Source organism: Dasypus novemcinctus, chromosome 3, assembly GCF_030445035.2.
Source record: "Dasypus novemcinctus isolate mDasNov1 chromosome 3, mDasNov1.1.hap2, whole genome shotgun sequence".
NCBI classification, from domain to species: domain Eukaryota; kingdom Metazoa; phylum Chordata; class Mammalia; order Cingulata; family Dasypodidae; genus Dasypus; species Dasypus novemcinctus.
Window position 1 is genome coordinate 97578016 of NC_080675.1, and position 14807 is coordinate 97592822.

At 35.5% G+C, this 14807-nt stretch overlaps 1 protein-coding gene across 1 annotated transcript; it reads left to right on the plus strand.

The window, feature by feature from the left end:
- The first annotated feature begins 10881 nt into the window (after positions 1-10881).
- On the plus strand, positions 10882-11835 carry LOC101438196 (olfactory receptor 4S2-like). Its single transcript, XM_004482718.3, has one exon. It carries the CDS (start codon positions 10888-10890, stop codon positions 11833-11835), a length of 948 nt encoding a protein of 315 aa, XP_004482775.3. The 5' UTR covers positions 10882-10887.
- Positions 11836-14807: the final 2972 nt, after the last annotated feature.

The following is a 14807-nucleotide window of genomic DNA, read 5'->3' on the forward strand; positions in this document are numbered from 1 at the left end:
GTGGAAAGAGGTGACTTAAAAAAAGTCTTTCTTGGGACACTCTTGACTCAACCTGTATCAGAAGATGAAGGAATGGAAACCAATTTGGTTCTTCGGAATGAAAGAGAAGACAGCATAAAAATTACAAGATGCTGCTCTTGATTATAGCAGGGAGGCATAGGTAGCTTTAGTGGGTGTTCAATATTCAGCAGGAACTCAGGAGCATTTACTGGCCCAAGAATGCTTTCAGGAATTGAGTACTAGGATTAGAGGAGAACTTGGAAGGTCAACGCTGCTCTCCTTTTCTCTATAATTAAGCTCCATTTATTTGATTCATTTCATCTTTTAATTCTTTTCAAATGAAAAATAATACATCTCCTATTCTATATGCCAGGAAGTTCCTTCTATCTCTTTGCAGTCTCTTCTGAAGCAGTGTGAATTCCTTTCACCCTGTCACTAAGTGCCTGAAACAACACTATCCACTCTCTATATTAGCAGTCACCAAGGAACTGTGTATGCTATTGTGCCAAATTTAGAAATGCAGTTTAACAGCTCACTTGAATTTAATATATGTTTTTAGTAAAGTTTATATGTGAATAAAAGGAAATCTGATAGTGTTGGAGTGATGGAAAGTATTTGTATTCTGTTGTGGAGGTTTCTCTACAGGAGGCATCTCATTTTCATCTTGAGTTTTTCCTTGAGTGGGATTATAGGGGCAGTGAGCTGATAAGGTGATGTGCCAACTTATCAAAATGTTTAAGAGCTCTGCACTCTAAAGAAAAGAACTAAAGAAATGAGCCAAGGGTTTAAAGCACTCATATATCCTGGTCCCTGTTCTTGAAGTGCTCACAGTTATTGCTGAATCTCAAAAGTGCTTGGAGGAGTAGGTAATATTGTTAAACTTTACGTTTATGAATGAACTCAGAGTTAAGTGATTTGACCAAGATCACTTTGAAAAGTGTAAGAAACCAACAAAACTAGTAATTTTATAGAATTAAAATTAAGCTAATATTTTTCTCCCCAGAAAGAGTATTTGTTCCAATTTTATGGACAAATTGATTAATTTCTACTGAACCTGTGTAGGAGTTCCAGAGCTAGATTATCCCTTATAAAGGTCACTTAAACATATTTGAAGGTTATCTAATTCTTAACATAAAGTTCCTGCAACTTCTCATAGTTATGGAAATATGTTTATTATATTTATTAAATTATTATTGCTCCTAATTATTACTAAATAATAATATAATGATAGACTTTTAGCAATATTTTTGTATTTCCTCAATTTGTTTCTTAATCAGTAGCTATGGTAGGCACTTCAGATTACTTAGCCAAAAACCAAATCCTAAAAAATTTTTCTAAATCTGCACCTAATATTTGAATTTGCTGAGTCACCATCCAGTCATATAAGAGCTTATTTTATTATGAAATAAAGAACTGATTTTCATTTTTGTGCTGAGGATTTAATGACATTATCTTTAACTATGCATCTGTCCTGCACAATTTTATGGGGTATGACAAAATAGGGTGCAAACTATAATGTAAACTATAGCCCAGAGTTAGTAGCAATGCTTCAATATGTAATGTGTTCATCAATTGTAACAATGTACCACATTAGTAAAAGATGTTGTTAATATGGGAAAGCATGGAAGGGATAAGAGGTGGAGTATATGGGAATCCACTATGCTTTTGTGTAACATTTATATAATTTAAAGCTTCTTTGAAAATTAAAAAAAAACAACTAATTTAAAAAAAATAAAAAAATAAATAAAAAGAAAGCACCTGCTATCTGTTTGTCTATGTTTGTATGATGTATTGGTACAGAAGGTCTCCTTGCAGACAAAGAATAATGCAGTCATTTGGGCAATTTTTAAATAGGATGGGTGAGGATGGGGGTGGCATCCCTGGTAGCGCTCACAGTCTCCTATCTCACCTCGCTTCCCTCAACATTTTCACAGAAGCCTTCGGTTATAATGAAAATATAGCAATGTAGGCGGGAGGAAACTGCCAGCCACAGTGTAGTATGGTGAGCTGAGAGAAAGACTTTAAATTACTGTGTATTAGCCAAGCACATTGAAGGCACATGAAGCTTGGCATGTTCTTTGAGAACCAGCTGGCTGCAGCATCCCTCTTTCTTGTGCTCTTCTTTTGCAGCAAAGTTTAGAATTTTGGGAAACCATTTTAAATTTTCCGTTGATAGCTAGGATTAGCAACACTATACTTAGAAAAGCGAACCATGTGTATTCTTTTTTGTCTTTCTAATTCTTCAATACTTGCTTAACTAATTGCTTATATTGCATTCTTTTTATTAATATAACTGATAAAATTTCTGTTTTTCTGACTGTACATGACTGAAAATATCTAGTAGCCTCAGGTTCCAAAGTTCCCAGTCCAAATGCCCTCAACCCATTTCCAGGAATTTCCTGAGTGTCTTCTTTGGGTCTATCCTCCTAAGAGCAGACCAGGCAACTGGTATGGGCATTCCTAGACTGGAGGAATAGCTGAGGGGCACTATGTGCCCAGTCTGAGGACAGAGCCTGGACAGGAGGACTCCAGGGTCCATTTCATGCTTGAGAGGCCTCTCTGGTGGGGGCTGGAACCAGAAGAGGCAGGCTGGGGGCTGGGTGCTGGCAAATGAGGGTTGCGGACTAGGAGTCTGTTCTTTCTACACTGCCACATATAGGACATCCAGGAATCTGGGGGTTGTGAATTTCAAACTATCCTTGCAGTCATTATGTGATTTTGAGAACATATTTTTAAAAATTTACTAGCTTGACTTATAACTTTCAAGTATTTAGGTGTACAGTATATGGGCTCCATTTTTTCTCTTGCCCTGGGCCCACAGATATTTGGGGTGGGTCTGCCCCTTCTTTCCAGAACCTCTGGGAGTACTGAAAGGAGAGAAAATTGAGACTGATCCATGAAGTCATGGGAGGATTTACTATATTTGTATTTCCAGGACCCATCATTGGAACTAAGGCTAGGCACATTTATTGCCTACCTCCAAAGTATACAGTATACACTGTGAATGCACCAATATGTTTATACAGGCTAGGAAACCCTATGCCTCATTGCCAAATTTGTCCCTCTAAGAGCTAGTAGGGTAGAAATTAGGAGGAATTGTTAGAGAGAAGTCAGAATACTAATGAAACGTTTATCCCTAATGTAGAGAAAAAAAATCCCTGGAATATATCCTCAATAATTCATAGTGAGTTTAGGTATTAGAACATTCATTCATTCACTATTCATTCATTAATTCATTAACCATTTTAAATTTAACAACTACTTTCTGAATTCCTATTATGTGCCTGGAAATGTGATAGGCAGCTTTCTTTTGGGTCTTCCACCCAACATCAAGAGAACATGCAATTATTTAATTATCGAGTCTCTCAGTAACAGTCAGGAGATGGTGAAAAGCTTTGTGAGACAGAAAGTGAGCCCAGATCATTGGTGGAAATGCAGCAAAGACGTCAAAAATATGGACTCTGTTGTCAGTCAGCCTTGTCGTGGCCCAGTTCCATCACTTACCAGTGGGCAAATAACTTAATCTCTCAATGCCCCTTTGTCTGTACAATAAGGACAGTAATAGTGCCCATCTTTTCAATTTTTCATTATTCAGATTAAGAGTCACATCTTTGAAGTCACCCTTGAATATGCAATTATATAGTTTTATTATATGGTCCTCCGATGGATTTCATAGTATGTTACAGCTAGAAAAGCAGTGACTGTATTTATTGCTATTTTATTTTTTTGTTTTGGGCTTTGCCATTATTCATGGTCTTTATTTTGTCCAACAGAGTGCTTAGTCAGCACAGAATAAAAGGTCAAATAAATGTTTTCTTTCTTTTTCTTTTTTTTAAAGGAAGGACAGTAAGAAGGAAGGAAGATAATGAAGAAATAAAAAGAGAAAGGAACATAAGGAGGAAAGAAGGAACAGAAATAGATAAGAGAGAGAAGAGAGGAAGTTTAGGGCATAATCTTTAATTTCAAGAGGAATTTGAGTAGAGAAACCAGAGATAACAGGACAATCACAGTTAGACATTTCCTTGTTTAGCTATCTAAATCTACCTATGTATTAGTTTATTTTTTAAAGAAGCTTTGGATTACATATATGTTACATGAAAACTAAGGGGATCCCCATATGCCCTACCTCCTCCCCTCCCACATTTTCCCACATTAACAATATCTTTCATTAGTGTGGAACATTTGTTACAATTGATGAATACATATTGAAACATTGCTGCAAACTGTGGACTATAGTTTGCATTATAGTTTTCACTCTGCTCTGTACAATTTTATAGGTTATGAGAAAATGTTTAATGGCCTATATCTGTCATTGCAGTGTCATGCAAGACAATTCCAATATCCCAAAAATGCTCCCATAGACATTTCATTGTTAAGCAACCCTATTATTTCTAACATATATAGAGCAATAAAATGCTGAGAAGAACAACAGAAAAGCACTTTCATACTGTAAAGTGATAATCCTCTTTACTTTAGAAAATCACTTTTGCCAAAATGACTGCTGTTTGGATTACTATTTTTTTCCTGTTATTTTTGTGTCATTCAAATACACAGAACTTGTGGCTTGGACTGAGTGTTCAGGCTGTATTTTGGTGATACATTTCACACTAGATTTCATAAGTATAATCCTCAACTCTGCTCATGTCCCTTTAACCTCAGTACATTAGAAGCTCATTTATGTACTACTAATGTAGTATCTTCACAGTGCCACTGCATTAAACGTTTTGTTTGTCCATTTGAGCTGCAGCAAATATTAAAATGAGGCAAAATATTTAAATAGATTTATTAGCAAATAAATTATTTTGTTGTTGAGTTAGTGGTTCAATATAGTGATAATGAGAATAAAACTTCCTATTCCCTAATAACAACTTTGAATAAATTGTGGAAACTGTGGGAATTGCCTAAATATTTTAAACTGGTCACTTGCCAAGTAACCTCAAAACAGTTTTACAAAGAACCATTTAATATGGTTTACACTTGTACTTTCCCTGCCTAACAACACTATCCAGCTGCTTCCCAGTTTCTGGCCAAGTAATTCCCTCAGGGTTCTGATGATGCATAAAAATTGCTGATGATTTCTGCCAATTAGCAACCAGGAACATAGAAGGAAGCTTTGGCCACCTCTTTAGGTTGTGGGAAAGGAAATGTGGCAGATATAGAAAGGAAGCATCACTTTACAGAAGATTTCAACCTTTTATGGTAAATATCTGGGTATAGATAACTTTTTTTTTAACTCTCAAAAAGGTTAATTGATCTAAAAACATCTCATGTTATCCAGATTTATGTCATGGGTTGACACTCAAGAAGACTGCTAAAGTAAGTCTCCCATCTGGAATGTTGCTTTAATATCTGATGAAAGAGGCAAGGTCAGTTTTCATTGTTGCAAATCATATTCAAGGACAAAGAATATTTAAATTCTTCACCCATTGAGCAATATTTGTTCTAATAATTACATTAAGTAATTTGGGGAATACTTTGTAACAATAAACAGTGTGTCAGTCTTTTCTTCACTCGGAATTTTGTCCTAGCTTTACCACAGTGAAACCTAGATAATTCAGTTTTCTCTTTGAGCTTCATCTGTTTCACTAATGGTTTAAGGGAGTGGAATAATATTAAGTTTCTTGATTTTTCTAAGATCTTTTTAGCTATATTAGTAAAGGATTTTATAGAAGGTATGGTATAGTGTAAGGAAACTATGGGAAGGCCCTTAAAGATATTATTCTAAAATGAATGGATTTTGCCAGAATTGGCTTTTATTTATCTTTTTTAACTCACAACACACTGTGAGATTCAGAACTTCTGCTCAATAAACATTAAATGAAATGATAAATATCAGACTGTGAGATATAGAAGACAAAGTAGATACTTTGAACAGTCTCCACATTGTTTTACATTAACTCTTTTGCAGATTTTTTGACTTTTTTTTCCTTCTTTATTTTCTTTTAAAGGTTACATTAAAAAAATATGAGGTCTCCATATATCCCTCACCCCGCCCATGCCACCCCTCCCACATTAACAAACTCTTCCATAATTGTGGTACATCCACTGCACCTGGCAAATACATTCTGGAGAACTGCTGCAGCACATGGACAGTGGTCCACATTGTAGTCCACACTATCCCCCAGTCCAGCCAGTGGGCCATGACAGGACACACAACGTTCAGCATCCATCCCTGCAGCACCACCCAGGACAACTCCAAATCCTGAAAGTGCCCCCACACCATATCTCTTCCCTCTCCTGACCATCAGCAGCCACTGTGGCCATCCTCTCCACATCACTACTACAATTTCTTCCCTTACTTATTACAATAGTTCCCCAGCAGAACACCAGTAAGTCCACTCTAATCCATACTCTGTTCCTCCATATTGTGGGCCTGGGATGGCTATGTCCAGTCCCCCTCTACATCAAGAGGGGGTTTAGATTCCACATGGATGATGGATGCAATTCTCCTTTTTGCAGATTTTTTTCAAGGCTTTAAATTGCTCAGATTCTTTTCATTATCTCTCAGACCCACAGATGATTAATAATTTGCTTCCTCATTTCTAGACAATTAGAGAAACAAGATAGTTTGGCACATTTTATCTTTCTATGGGTAAAAGTTTAAAGGACTGGTAATAAAATGATGTCCACTGACTAGACACATGAAAACAAATATGTGTCATGATGTCTCTAAAAGAGTTATTGAAGTTAACTATTTCACAAAGATTTGCCTAGGATGGAGTTCACTGTTAGGAAAGAGATACAGGTTTTTTGTTCTCTGTACTTTGTGTATCATGCATAGGAGAAACTAAATCTCTTTCCCAGAATGTCTCAGAAGCTGCATTCTTTGCTATTTCTTCCATCTGAAGTAATTTAGGTGGGCTCATGAAGTTAAATAAAAGAGTGACCTTGGTTTTTTTTTTTTTCATTGCACAGATCCCATTATGACTAGTATATATTACTTGACATGATCCTAAAGAGACCTAATTTGATCTAAGAACCTGGAGAAATTTTTGGAAATAAACATTTCCGTAGAGGCTCTGGTTAACAGAGTTCAGATATTATATAACCTGACACATAGTAAGTAAATGTGTTTTCTATTATTACCTAAACTTTTCTACAACCCTTATGTTTTTGCCAATTGGTGAGGACAGGGCAGAATTTGGCTTTGTTAGTACAGTGTCCTAGAGTATTCAAAGACTATAAGAACATGGAGCATACCTTCCAATCTCAGGACTGTATATCATGAGAGTAATTAATTTATTTTACACTTTTTTTTTTGTTAAAGTTAATAGATCACAGTTAATGTTACATTAAAAACATTAAAAAACAAAAAAAACCATGGATTTTTAATACGCAGTTTTTTTATAGAAGTTTATTTGTTAAAATATCTACCTATCATCATCTATTATCTATCTTCTTCCTTCTTTCCTCCCTCCCTCTCTCTCTTTCTCTCTCCCTTCCTCTCTCCCTCCCTCCTTCACTCCCTGCCTTCCTTCCTTTCTTCTTTCCTTTCTTTCCTTTTTCCTTTCTTTCCTTTATCAATTACCTATCAATGTCTATCATCGTTTTGTTTTAAGGGGATGTGTATTTTATGGGTTCTGGATCAGGATACCACAATTTAAAGTCCAGAAAACCACTTCACTGAATTTGTTATGATGAGCAATTTTCCTAACCTCTTAAAACTTTGGTGTTCTGCTTTATAAAACAAGGATAATATAAATTATGCTGTTGCTGTGAGAATATAATGCAGTAACAGAGTTTAGCATGCTGTCTTGCATGTAGTAAAGTGTTTTATAAATGTTAGCTACTATTAATTGTATGTCTACAAGGGAAATGAGCAGATATCTCCAGAATGAAATTCCATGTGAATGTTAATATTTCTTGTTAGTTGCATTATATAACTTTTACATGATATCTGAATAGACAGAATTACAAATTATGCTTACTAGAGAGATCCCACTTGATAGATTCAAATTATGAAGGAAAACACTTCATAAGTACAAATAGCCACATAAATGATTTCATCTTATTTCTGTAACAGCCTTGTGAGGCATATAATTTTATTTCATTCATCTTATCTAAATGGAAAACCTGAAATTCAAAGAAGATAGATTTGCCTAAAGTTACACAGTTGGTGCTTACATTTAAATCACTCAGCATCTGTGCAGTGCTCTTTCTCCTATACCACACGGAAAAGAAGAGTGATGTTAGATAATTTTTTAGAATTTGGCACTATAAAAGTAAATATTTTTTTCCACAAAATGGGGATTAAATTAGTAAAAATAGAGTTGAATGTAGCTTCACTATTGAGAAATGTGGAAATTTTAAGTCTTCAGAGGCCTGATAGTACAGAGCTCTAATATTTGTTTTTCTCTGAGAAGGACTTGTAAAAAAGAAGTTGAATGAACTACTCAGTCAAGTAGGAAAAGTTTGAATCTTGTTTTCTATGTGAAAGTGGGGCTCTGATATTAGCCCCACAAAGAAGCAGCAGCTACGATGTTCTTACATTTCTATAATGATTTTCCCATTTTTTTATCAACCCACTAATTTTATGTGGCATTTATATTTTTCTCATAAGAACACAGCTGTCCTGACATAAATTCTGCTCACTTGGGGCTTCAAAGTTCAGTGCCAAATTTAATGTTATAAATTTCTGGGTAAAGTGAAAACAAGAGCTGTGGATTGTCTTGAGGAAGAAGGGGTAGAACTAGAAGGACACTGGAAAAGATAGATATGATATTGGATGACAATATCCAATTATAGTATTGCATTGTAGAGGTTTAAAATTTTTTGTGAAATTTTTTGTCTGAATAAGACTCAAAGTCTGAATAAGACTCAAAGTCTGATATGTTTTTTTTTGTTTGCTTTATTTTTTGTTTGTTTTTTATTTGAGGTACTGGGGGCAGCTGATTGATCCCAGGACCTTGTACATAGGAAGCTGTCCCTCAACCATTGAGCCACAATGGCTCCTCTGAGTTGATTTTTTTATTTTGTTGTTGTTTGTTTGTTTGTTGTTTTAGGAGACACCAGTAAATGAGCCCGGAATCTCCTATGTGGAAACAGGCACTCAACTGCTTGAGCCACTTCTGCTCGGCGTAATAGGTTTTTTATCTCACATGTTATGGTAAATTCCATGTAATAAATTCCAAACTAAACCCTAAACAAAACAAACTTCTTAATTCTGTATGCTAATGCATCTTTTCTTTCCTTATTATACTTCAGTTATATTAGAGATCTTACTTTGGAGATGAGTCTTGTTATGCGTACTATACACACTATATTCTATGACCATATCTTATAAGCTCAAAAGTTTAAATAAGAAAAGAAACTCAGGAAAAATTTATCTCCTCATTAACCTGAATCAAGAAGACACAGTTTACTTGGACAAAATGATTTTGCTTATTAGCAAACTGGAGTCATTCATAAGTTATTTTATTAAACCATGCTAGTTGAGATATGATAACATTGAGGGGAACTCCTGTGGTAGAATTAAGTTTTTGCTTCTGTTTGGCCTTTTTAGTTCCCATCCATTGTTTTTTCTTTTTTTCTTTCTTTTTGATGTGTAAAGAAATAGTATCAGTAATTTGTTCCAACCTTTCTTTTTGTCTTTGAAAGTCATTGTTTACTTACTCTTTTCTAGACAGTGTATAAAAGCAATCCTAAATTACAAGTGGGTTTATTTTTAAATATATTGATAAGACTACTGTTCAAACTTACAAGCATTTTCTTTTCGGAACAATTGTGATTTTATTCTTAAACCATTCTATGAAACCACATATTAGCTAATAATACTATTTAATTACCTTTTAAGCAATAATTATATATTATTTGCATGGGAACTTTTATTCATAATTTTTACTTAGGATTCCAAGGATAGAGTTATCTGGGGCTTGTTCAAGGCAAAGGAATTGAGGATGATGGAGAGTGGTAAAATATTCCTGGATTTCAATAAATTTTAAAGCTTTTTGTCTCTGAAGTAACATAGGAAAAGTTATTTCTTTGTTTAGGTTGACCATTCCTCATGCATTCCTTATGGGCAAGTAGAGGGGAATTTCCACGTGAAGGTCAACACTTAGGGCTCAAACTCCTCCAATGGTGGTTAACACACATGTATTACTGGTAAGCAGAATCCATTGTATGTTGCTCTCAGTCACTTGAAAAAAATGTAATTTTAAACTGATCAATAGGTTGCCTCTTAAATTTAAAATGAATTGAAACTTTCAATCTAAGGAATAGGAAACTGAGTCTTCCATACTTAATTAAAGAGGACCTTGTTTTTCTAAGGTCAATCTGTGTATATTATTATTATTGTTATTATTTATGAGGTAATGGAGATTGAACTCAGGACCTTGTACAAGGTAAGTGTGCACTTAACTGCTGATCTACATCCATTTCCTATGTGTATATTATTTTAAAAACTCCTCTAGGAATTTTAGACATCACATCTCAGATTCTGACTTCTTGCTTTATTCCAGTCTCAAAAATTTATTGAGCTTTTTAAGAATTAATTTTTGTTTTTTCCCCACAAAGCTAATTTGTGATATGACAAGATAGGTAGGTAGATAGATCCATAGAAACATAGACACAGAGAAACTGAGGGGAAAACATTAAGTCTAATAGAAAGAAACTCAGGTTCTGTAGGTTCTTGTTTGAGGAATAGAACTGTAGGTCTAATTGCAAACACACACAAAAATTCACATGTGAGTCAATAATGTGGTAAAAAAAATTAATGATGAGAAAAATATCCATTAGCGATGATCAAGAATATGAAAATTTACTCTATTGGGCATCACTTAATATATTCATAAGAGTGTTCCTGTTAGTATTTACATGCTTAACATGGTTTAAAATGTGTTTAATTTTGTAGAAAACCAGAGCCATCCCACCAGTTCAGCCTGGATCCCCATGGAAGTGGCTAACAATGTCACTGAGTTTATATTCTTGGGACTCTCCCAAGAACCTGCCACGCAGCTAACGTTCTTTGCTCTCTTTCTGCTCGTCTACATCGTGATCATGGTGGGAAATCTGCTCATCTTGCTCACAGTATTTTCCGATCCCCGGCTCCACACACCCATGTATTTCTTCCTCAGTAACCTATCCTTTGTGGACATCGCCTACTCCTCAGCCACGGCACCCAAGATGATTGCAGACTTTGTTTCTGAGAAGAAAACCATTTCCTACTGGGGCTGTGTGACTCAGATGTTCACCTTCCACTTTTTCGGCTGCGCTGAGATTTTCATCCTGACGGTCATGGCTTTTGACCGATACGCTGCCATCTGCCAGCCTCTGCGTTACAGCACCATCATGAGCGCCAAGATGTGCGCCGTGCTGGCGGCAGTGTCCTGGCTGGGGGCCCTGGGCCATTCCTTCGTTCAGACCTTCTTGACCTTTCAACTGCCCTTCTGCAATGCTCAAGTCATTGACCACTACTTTTGTGATGTCCACCCAGTCCTAAAACTTGCCTGTGCCGATACAACCCTGGTGAATATGTTGGTGATCGCCAACAGCGGTTCCATCTCCCTGGTGTGTTTCCTCATCCTTTTGGCCTCCTATACGGCTATTTTATTTAGCCTCCGGAAGCGGTCTGCAGAGAGCCGGCGCAAGGCCCTCTCCACCTGTGGAACGCATCTGACTGTGGTAACTTTCTTCTTTGTCCCTTGTATGTTTATCTATCTCCGCCCATCCACGACCTTCCCGCTGGATAAGGCTGTGTCTGTGTTCTATACAACCATCACCCCAATGCTCAACCCACTCATCTACACGCTGAGGAATGAGGATGTGAAGAATGCCATGAAGCGACTATGGGATCGCAAGGTCTCCTTGAGGGAAAAGCAGAAGGATAGTTTGTCATAATTGTAAAACCAAATAATGAGGTGATACTTTCCAAGATCATCATAGACCAAAATGATGGAAATGTCCCTAAAACTCTACAGTCCCATACTTTCATTTAATGGGAATAATTGAGGCCATTTTATTTCTATCTTTGCGTGAGCCAAGCTTACACCTTTCCATACTGCTGAGGTTTATTTTCTTCAAGAGTGGAAGAGTGAGTAATGTATTAGTGTCTCATTTGTTTTAGATCACTTCAATTTAAATAAAGCTCTCCTAAAGTACAGTACAATGATTTAGAACAGGGTTAAAAAAGAAAGATATCAATGAAGAATCAGATCATTTCTTCCAGAAACATAAGTTTAACTTCCCAGGGACTGTGTTTTGTTCCATCCCTCCTCCTCTCTCTCTCTTCTACTCCTTTTCTCTCTCCTTTCCTTCCGTCCTTTCTTCCTTCTTTCTGTCCTTTCCCCATCCACCCCCTCTCTCCTCTCTCTCCTCTCCTTTTCTTCCTTTTCCTTTTCTAGTCCTTTCTCACAAATATCACACAGTCTTGTAGGACAAACAGGTTCATAAAATGATCATTGTAATACAATGTATCAAACACAGACATACAAATATTCATTGCACACAGTGAAGAGGGTTAGTGTACCTGACAAAATGCCCAAAGGATGGTATCTGCAGAGGAAAAAAAAAAGAACATTTTCTATTTTTTGATGGAGAAAAAAGGATATTTTTAAAGATCCTTTTGTGGACTTTACAGAATCTCTGCCACCCTAGTCCTAAAATAGTAGTTCTACTGACACCAATGTTACCATTTTTCAATACACAGAATGAATTGATTAAGGTAACTATAAAATAAATTGACATATGTACTATTGAAATGACTATGTCAAGGAGATGTATCTCTGATAAATTTAGGTAAAACTGTTTTCAAACTAAAGACAGGCAAATGGAATGAATATTTTTTTGAGTGATGTTCTTAGTGAAGATGGAGAATAGCTGGTTATTCTCAGCACTTCATAAAAACTTATTTTTATTCTAATTTCTTCTTTAGATCTGGTCTCATGACTTATCTCTCTCAAGGATTCTTCCTTGATTTTTTTAATACAAATTTTTTTTTCTCTCTGCCTTTAGCAATCTTGTTATAGTTTATAATGTGTCAGGCACTTAATTTTCTCCTTTTTTTTTTTTTAAATGGATTTTACCTCATCTTCCTAACTTACCAATGGTTAAAATAATATATCTTATTTCTTTCCCACTGCACAGAGCTGGCTGCACAGTAAGTATTTGTGACAGTGTCTGTTGTTGTTTCCTCAACAACTGTTGGGTCTTTTTTCTTTGGTAACAGAGAATCTATCTTATTTTAGTGGCCCAGCTAAAATATTGCATTTACTAGTCTCTCTTTTCCAGTTAGAAGTGACCAATATGATGTTAGCAGTAGTTGATCAGTAAGACTTTTGAGAACTATTCAAAATGGTTTCTTTATATTTAACCCATCCTTACATGACTATCATTAACATTTTCTTGTATTTCCTTATAGTTGTTTTCAATATTATTCTTTCTCTCCAAAAGGGTCATTCTGTTTTTTAAATATCTGATTTTTAAAAAGTAAACAACAAATACACTGAAATTATAATTACATGTTGGTTACATTAGTTTTTCCTTTCCTTTTAAGACCTAAGAAAATAATAATAATAAATATTAACAATAATAACAACAGCAAAAATGTTTAGACCCACAAGAACAAAGAAAACAGGACACAAGTTATTTAGATGTAAAAAAAGAGATTCAAACAAACGTTAGAGCATAGAAGTCAAAGAAATGACAGCTAATTGACAGGTGTAGAAATCTACATCTAAAGTACCAACTAAGAAGAATACTGAGGAGAAGTGCACAGAGTCATTTACTGTCATCCCTGTGTTGCCAGGATACCCAGGTAGGGGGGATAGTGAGGTTTAGGCTGACAATAGGGATACTAAGAGAAAGAAATGGTTCCATGTTGAAACATCTCTCTCCACACCTCACTCCTAGATGCTCACTGGGAACTAATACCTCACAAACAGAATACTGGCCCCTTCTCTCAATTGAAATGGTTGCCTCTGTACTTGAACCCTAACCAATTAGTAAGCTCTGCTCTGTTGATCCAGAGCTTCTGGTCAAATTATTGATGATTCTTTATTTAATATACACAAGACATTTGAGGAAAACTCCTACAGAAGAAAAAAGTATGTGTTTTGGAAGCCCAAAAGGATGTTGGAAATCAGAGATAACATTAGTAAGAGAAACTTCTAAAAACCATTAACATCTTCACAATAACAAGAGAAAATATTTGCCATCTTGGAATGAAAATCGAAGGTTTTATAAATAAAAAGTGGGAGTGAAAGGCGATCAACAGATTATGTGCCTCCCTCCCATATCAGAGGTCCTGGGTTCATTTCCTGGTGCCTCCTGAAAATAAATAAATAAAAAGTAAATTAAAGTAACTTTAGAAAGGTGGGAAATAAATGAAGAATAACAATAAATTAAAGTAAATCAACAGAAGTTTGAAAGATAAAGTAAAAAAAGTCTCCATGAAAGTAGTATAAAAAAAATAAAAGAAATGGAAAATAAGGAAGAAATTAAAAGACACAGACAAAATTAATTTAGGAGGAAAAACACTCAACACATATATGTTCCAGGAGAATAGATAGGGTAGAGGGAAAGAATTTAAAGGAAACAATACAAAGAAAACTCCCAGAACAGAAAGACTTAGGTCTCCAGATGCAAAAGATTTACTGGGTGCATAAGACAATGTTTAAAAATAGACAAAGATCATTATGAAATTTAATTACTGCAGAGACTGATAAGAATATAGTTATTAAGATTGAGAAAACATAGATCACAAATAGGTGAGCAAACATTAGAAAGACATCCCACTGTTCCATAGCAATGTTGTACCCCAGAATACTGTGGAATATCAGAGAGTTCTGGGAAGATGGTGGCATAGAGGTAAA

Bases quoted from the DNA above. Each gene is read 5' to 3' on its own strand.
- LOC101438196 (XM_004482718.3), top strand. From the start codon at position 10,888: ATGGAAGTGGCTAACAATGTCACTGAGTTTATATTCTTGGGACTCTCC.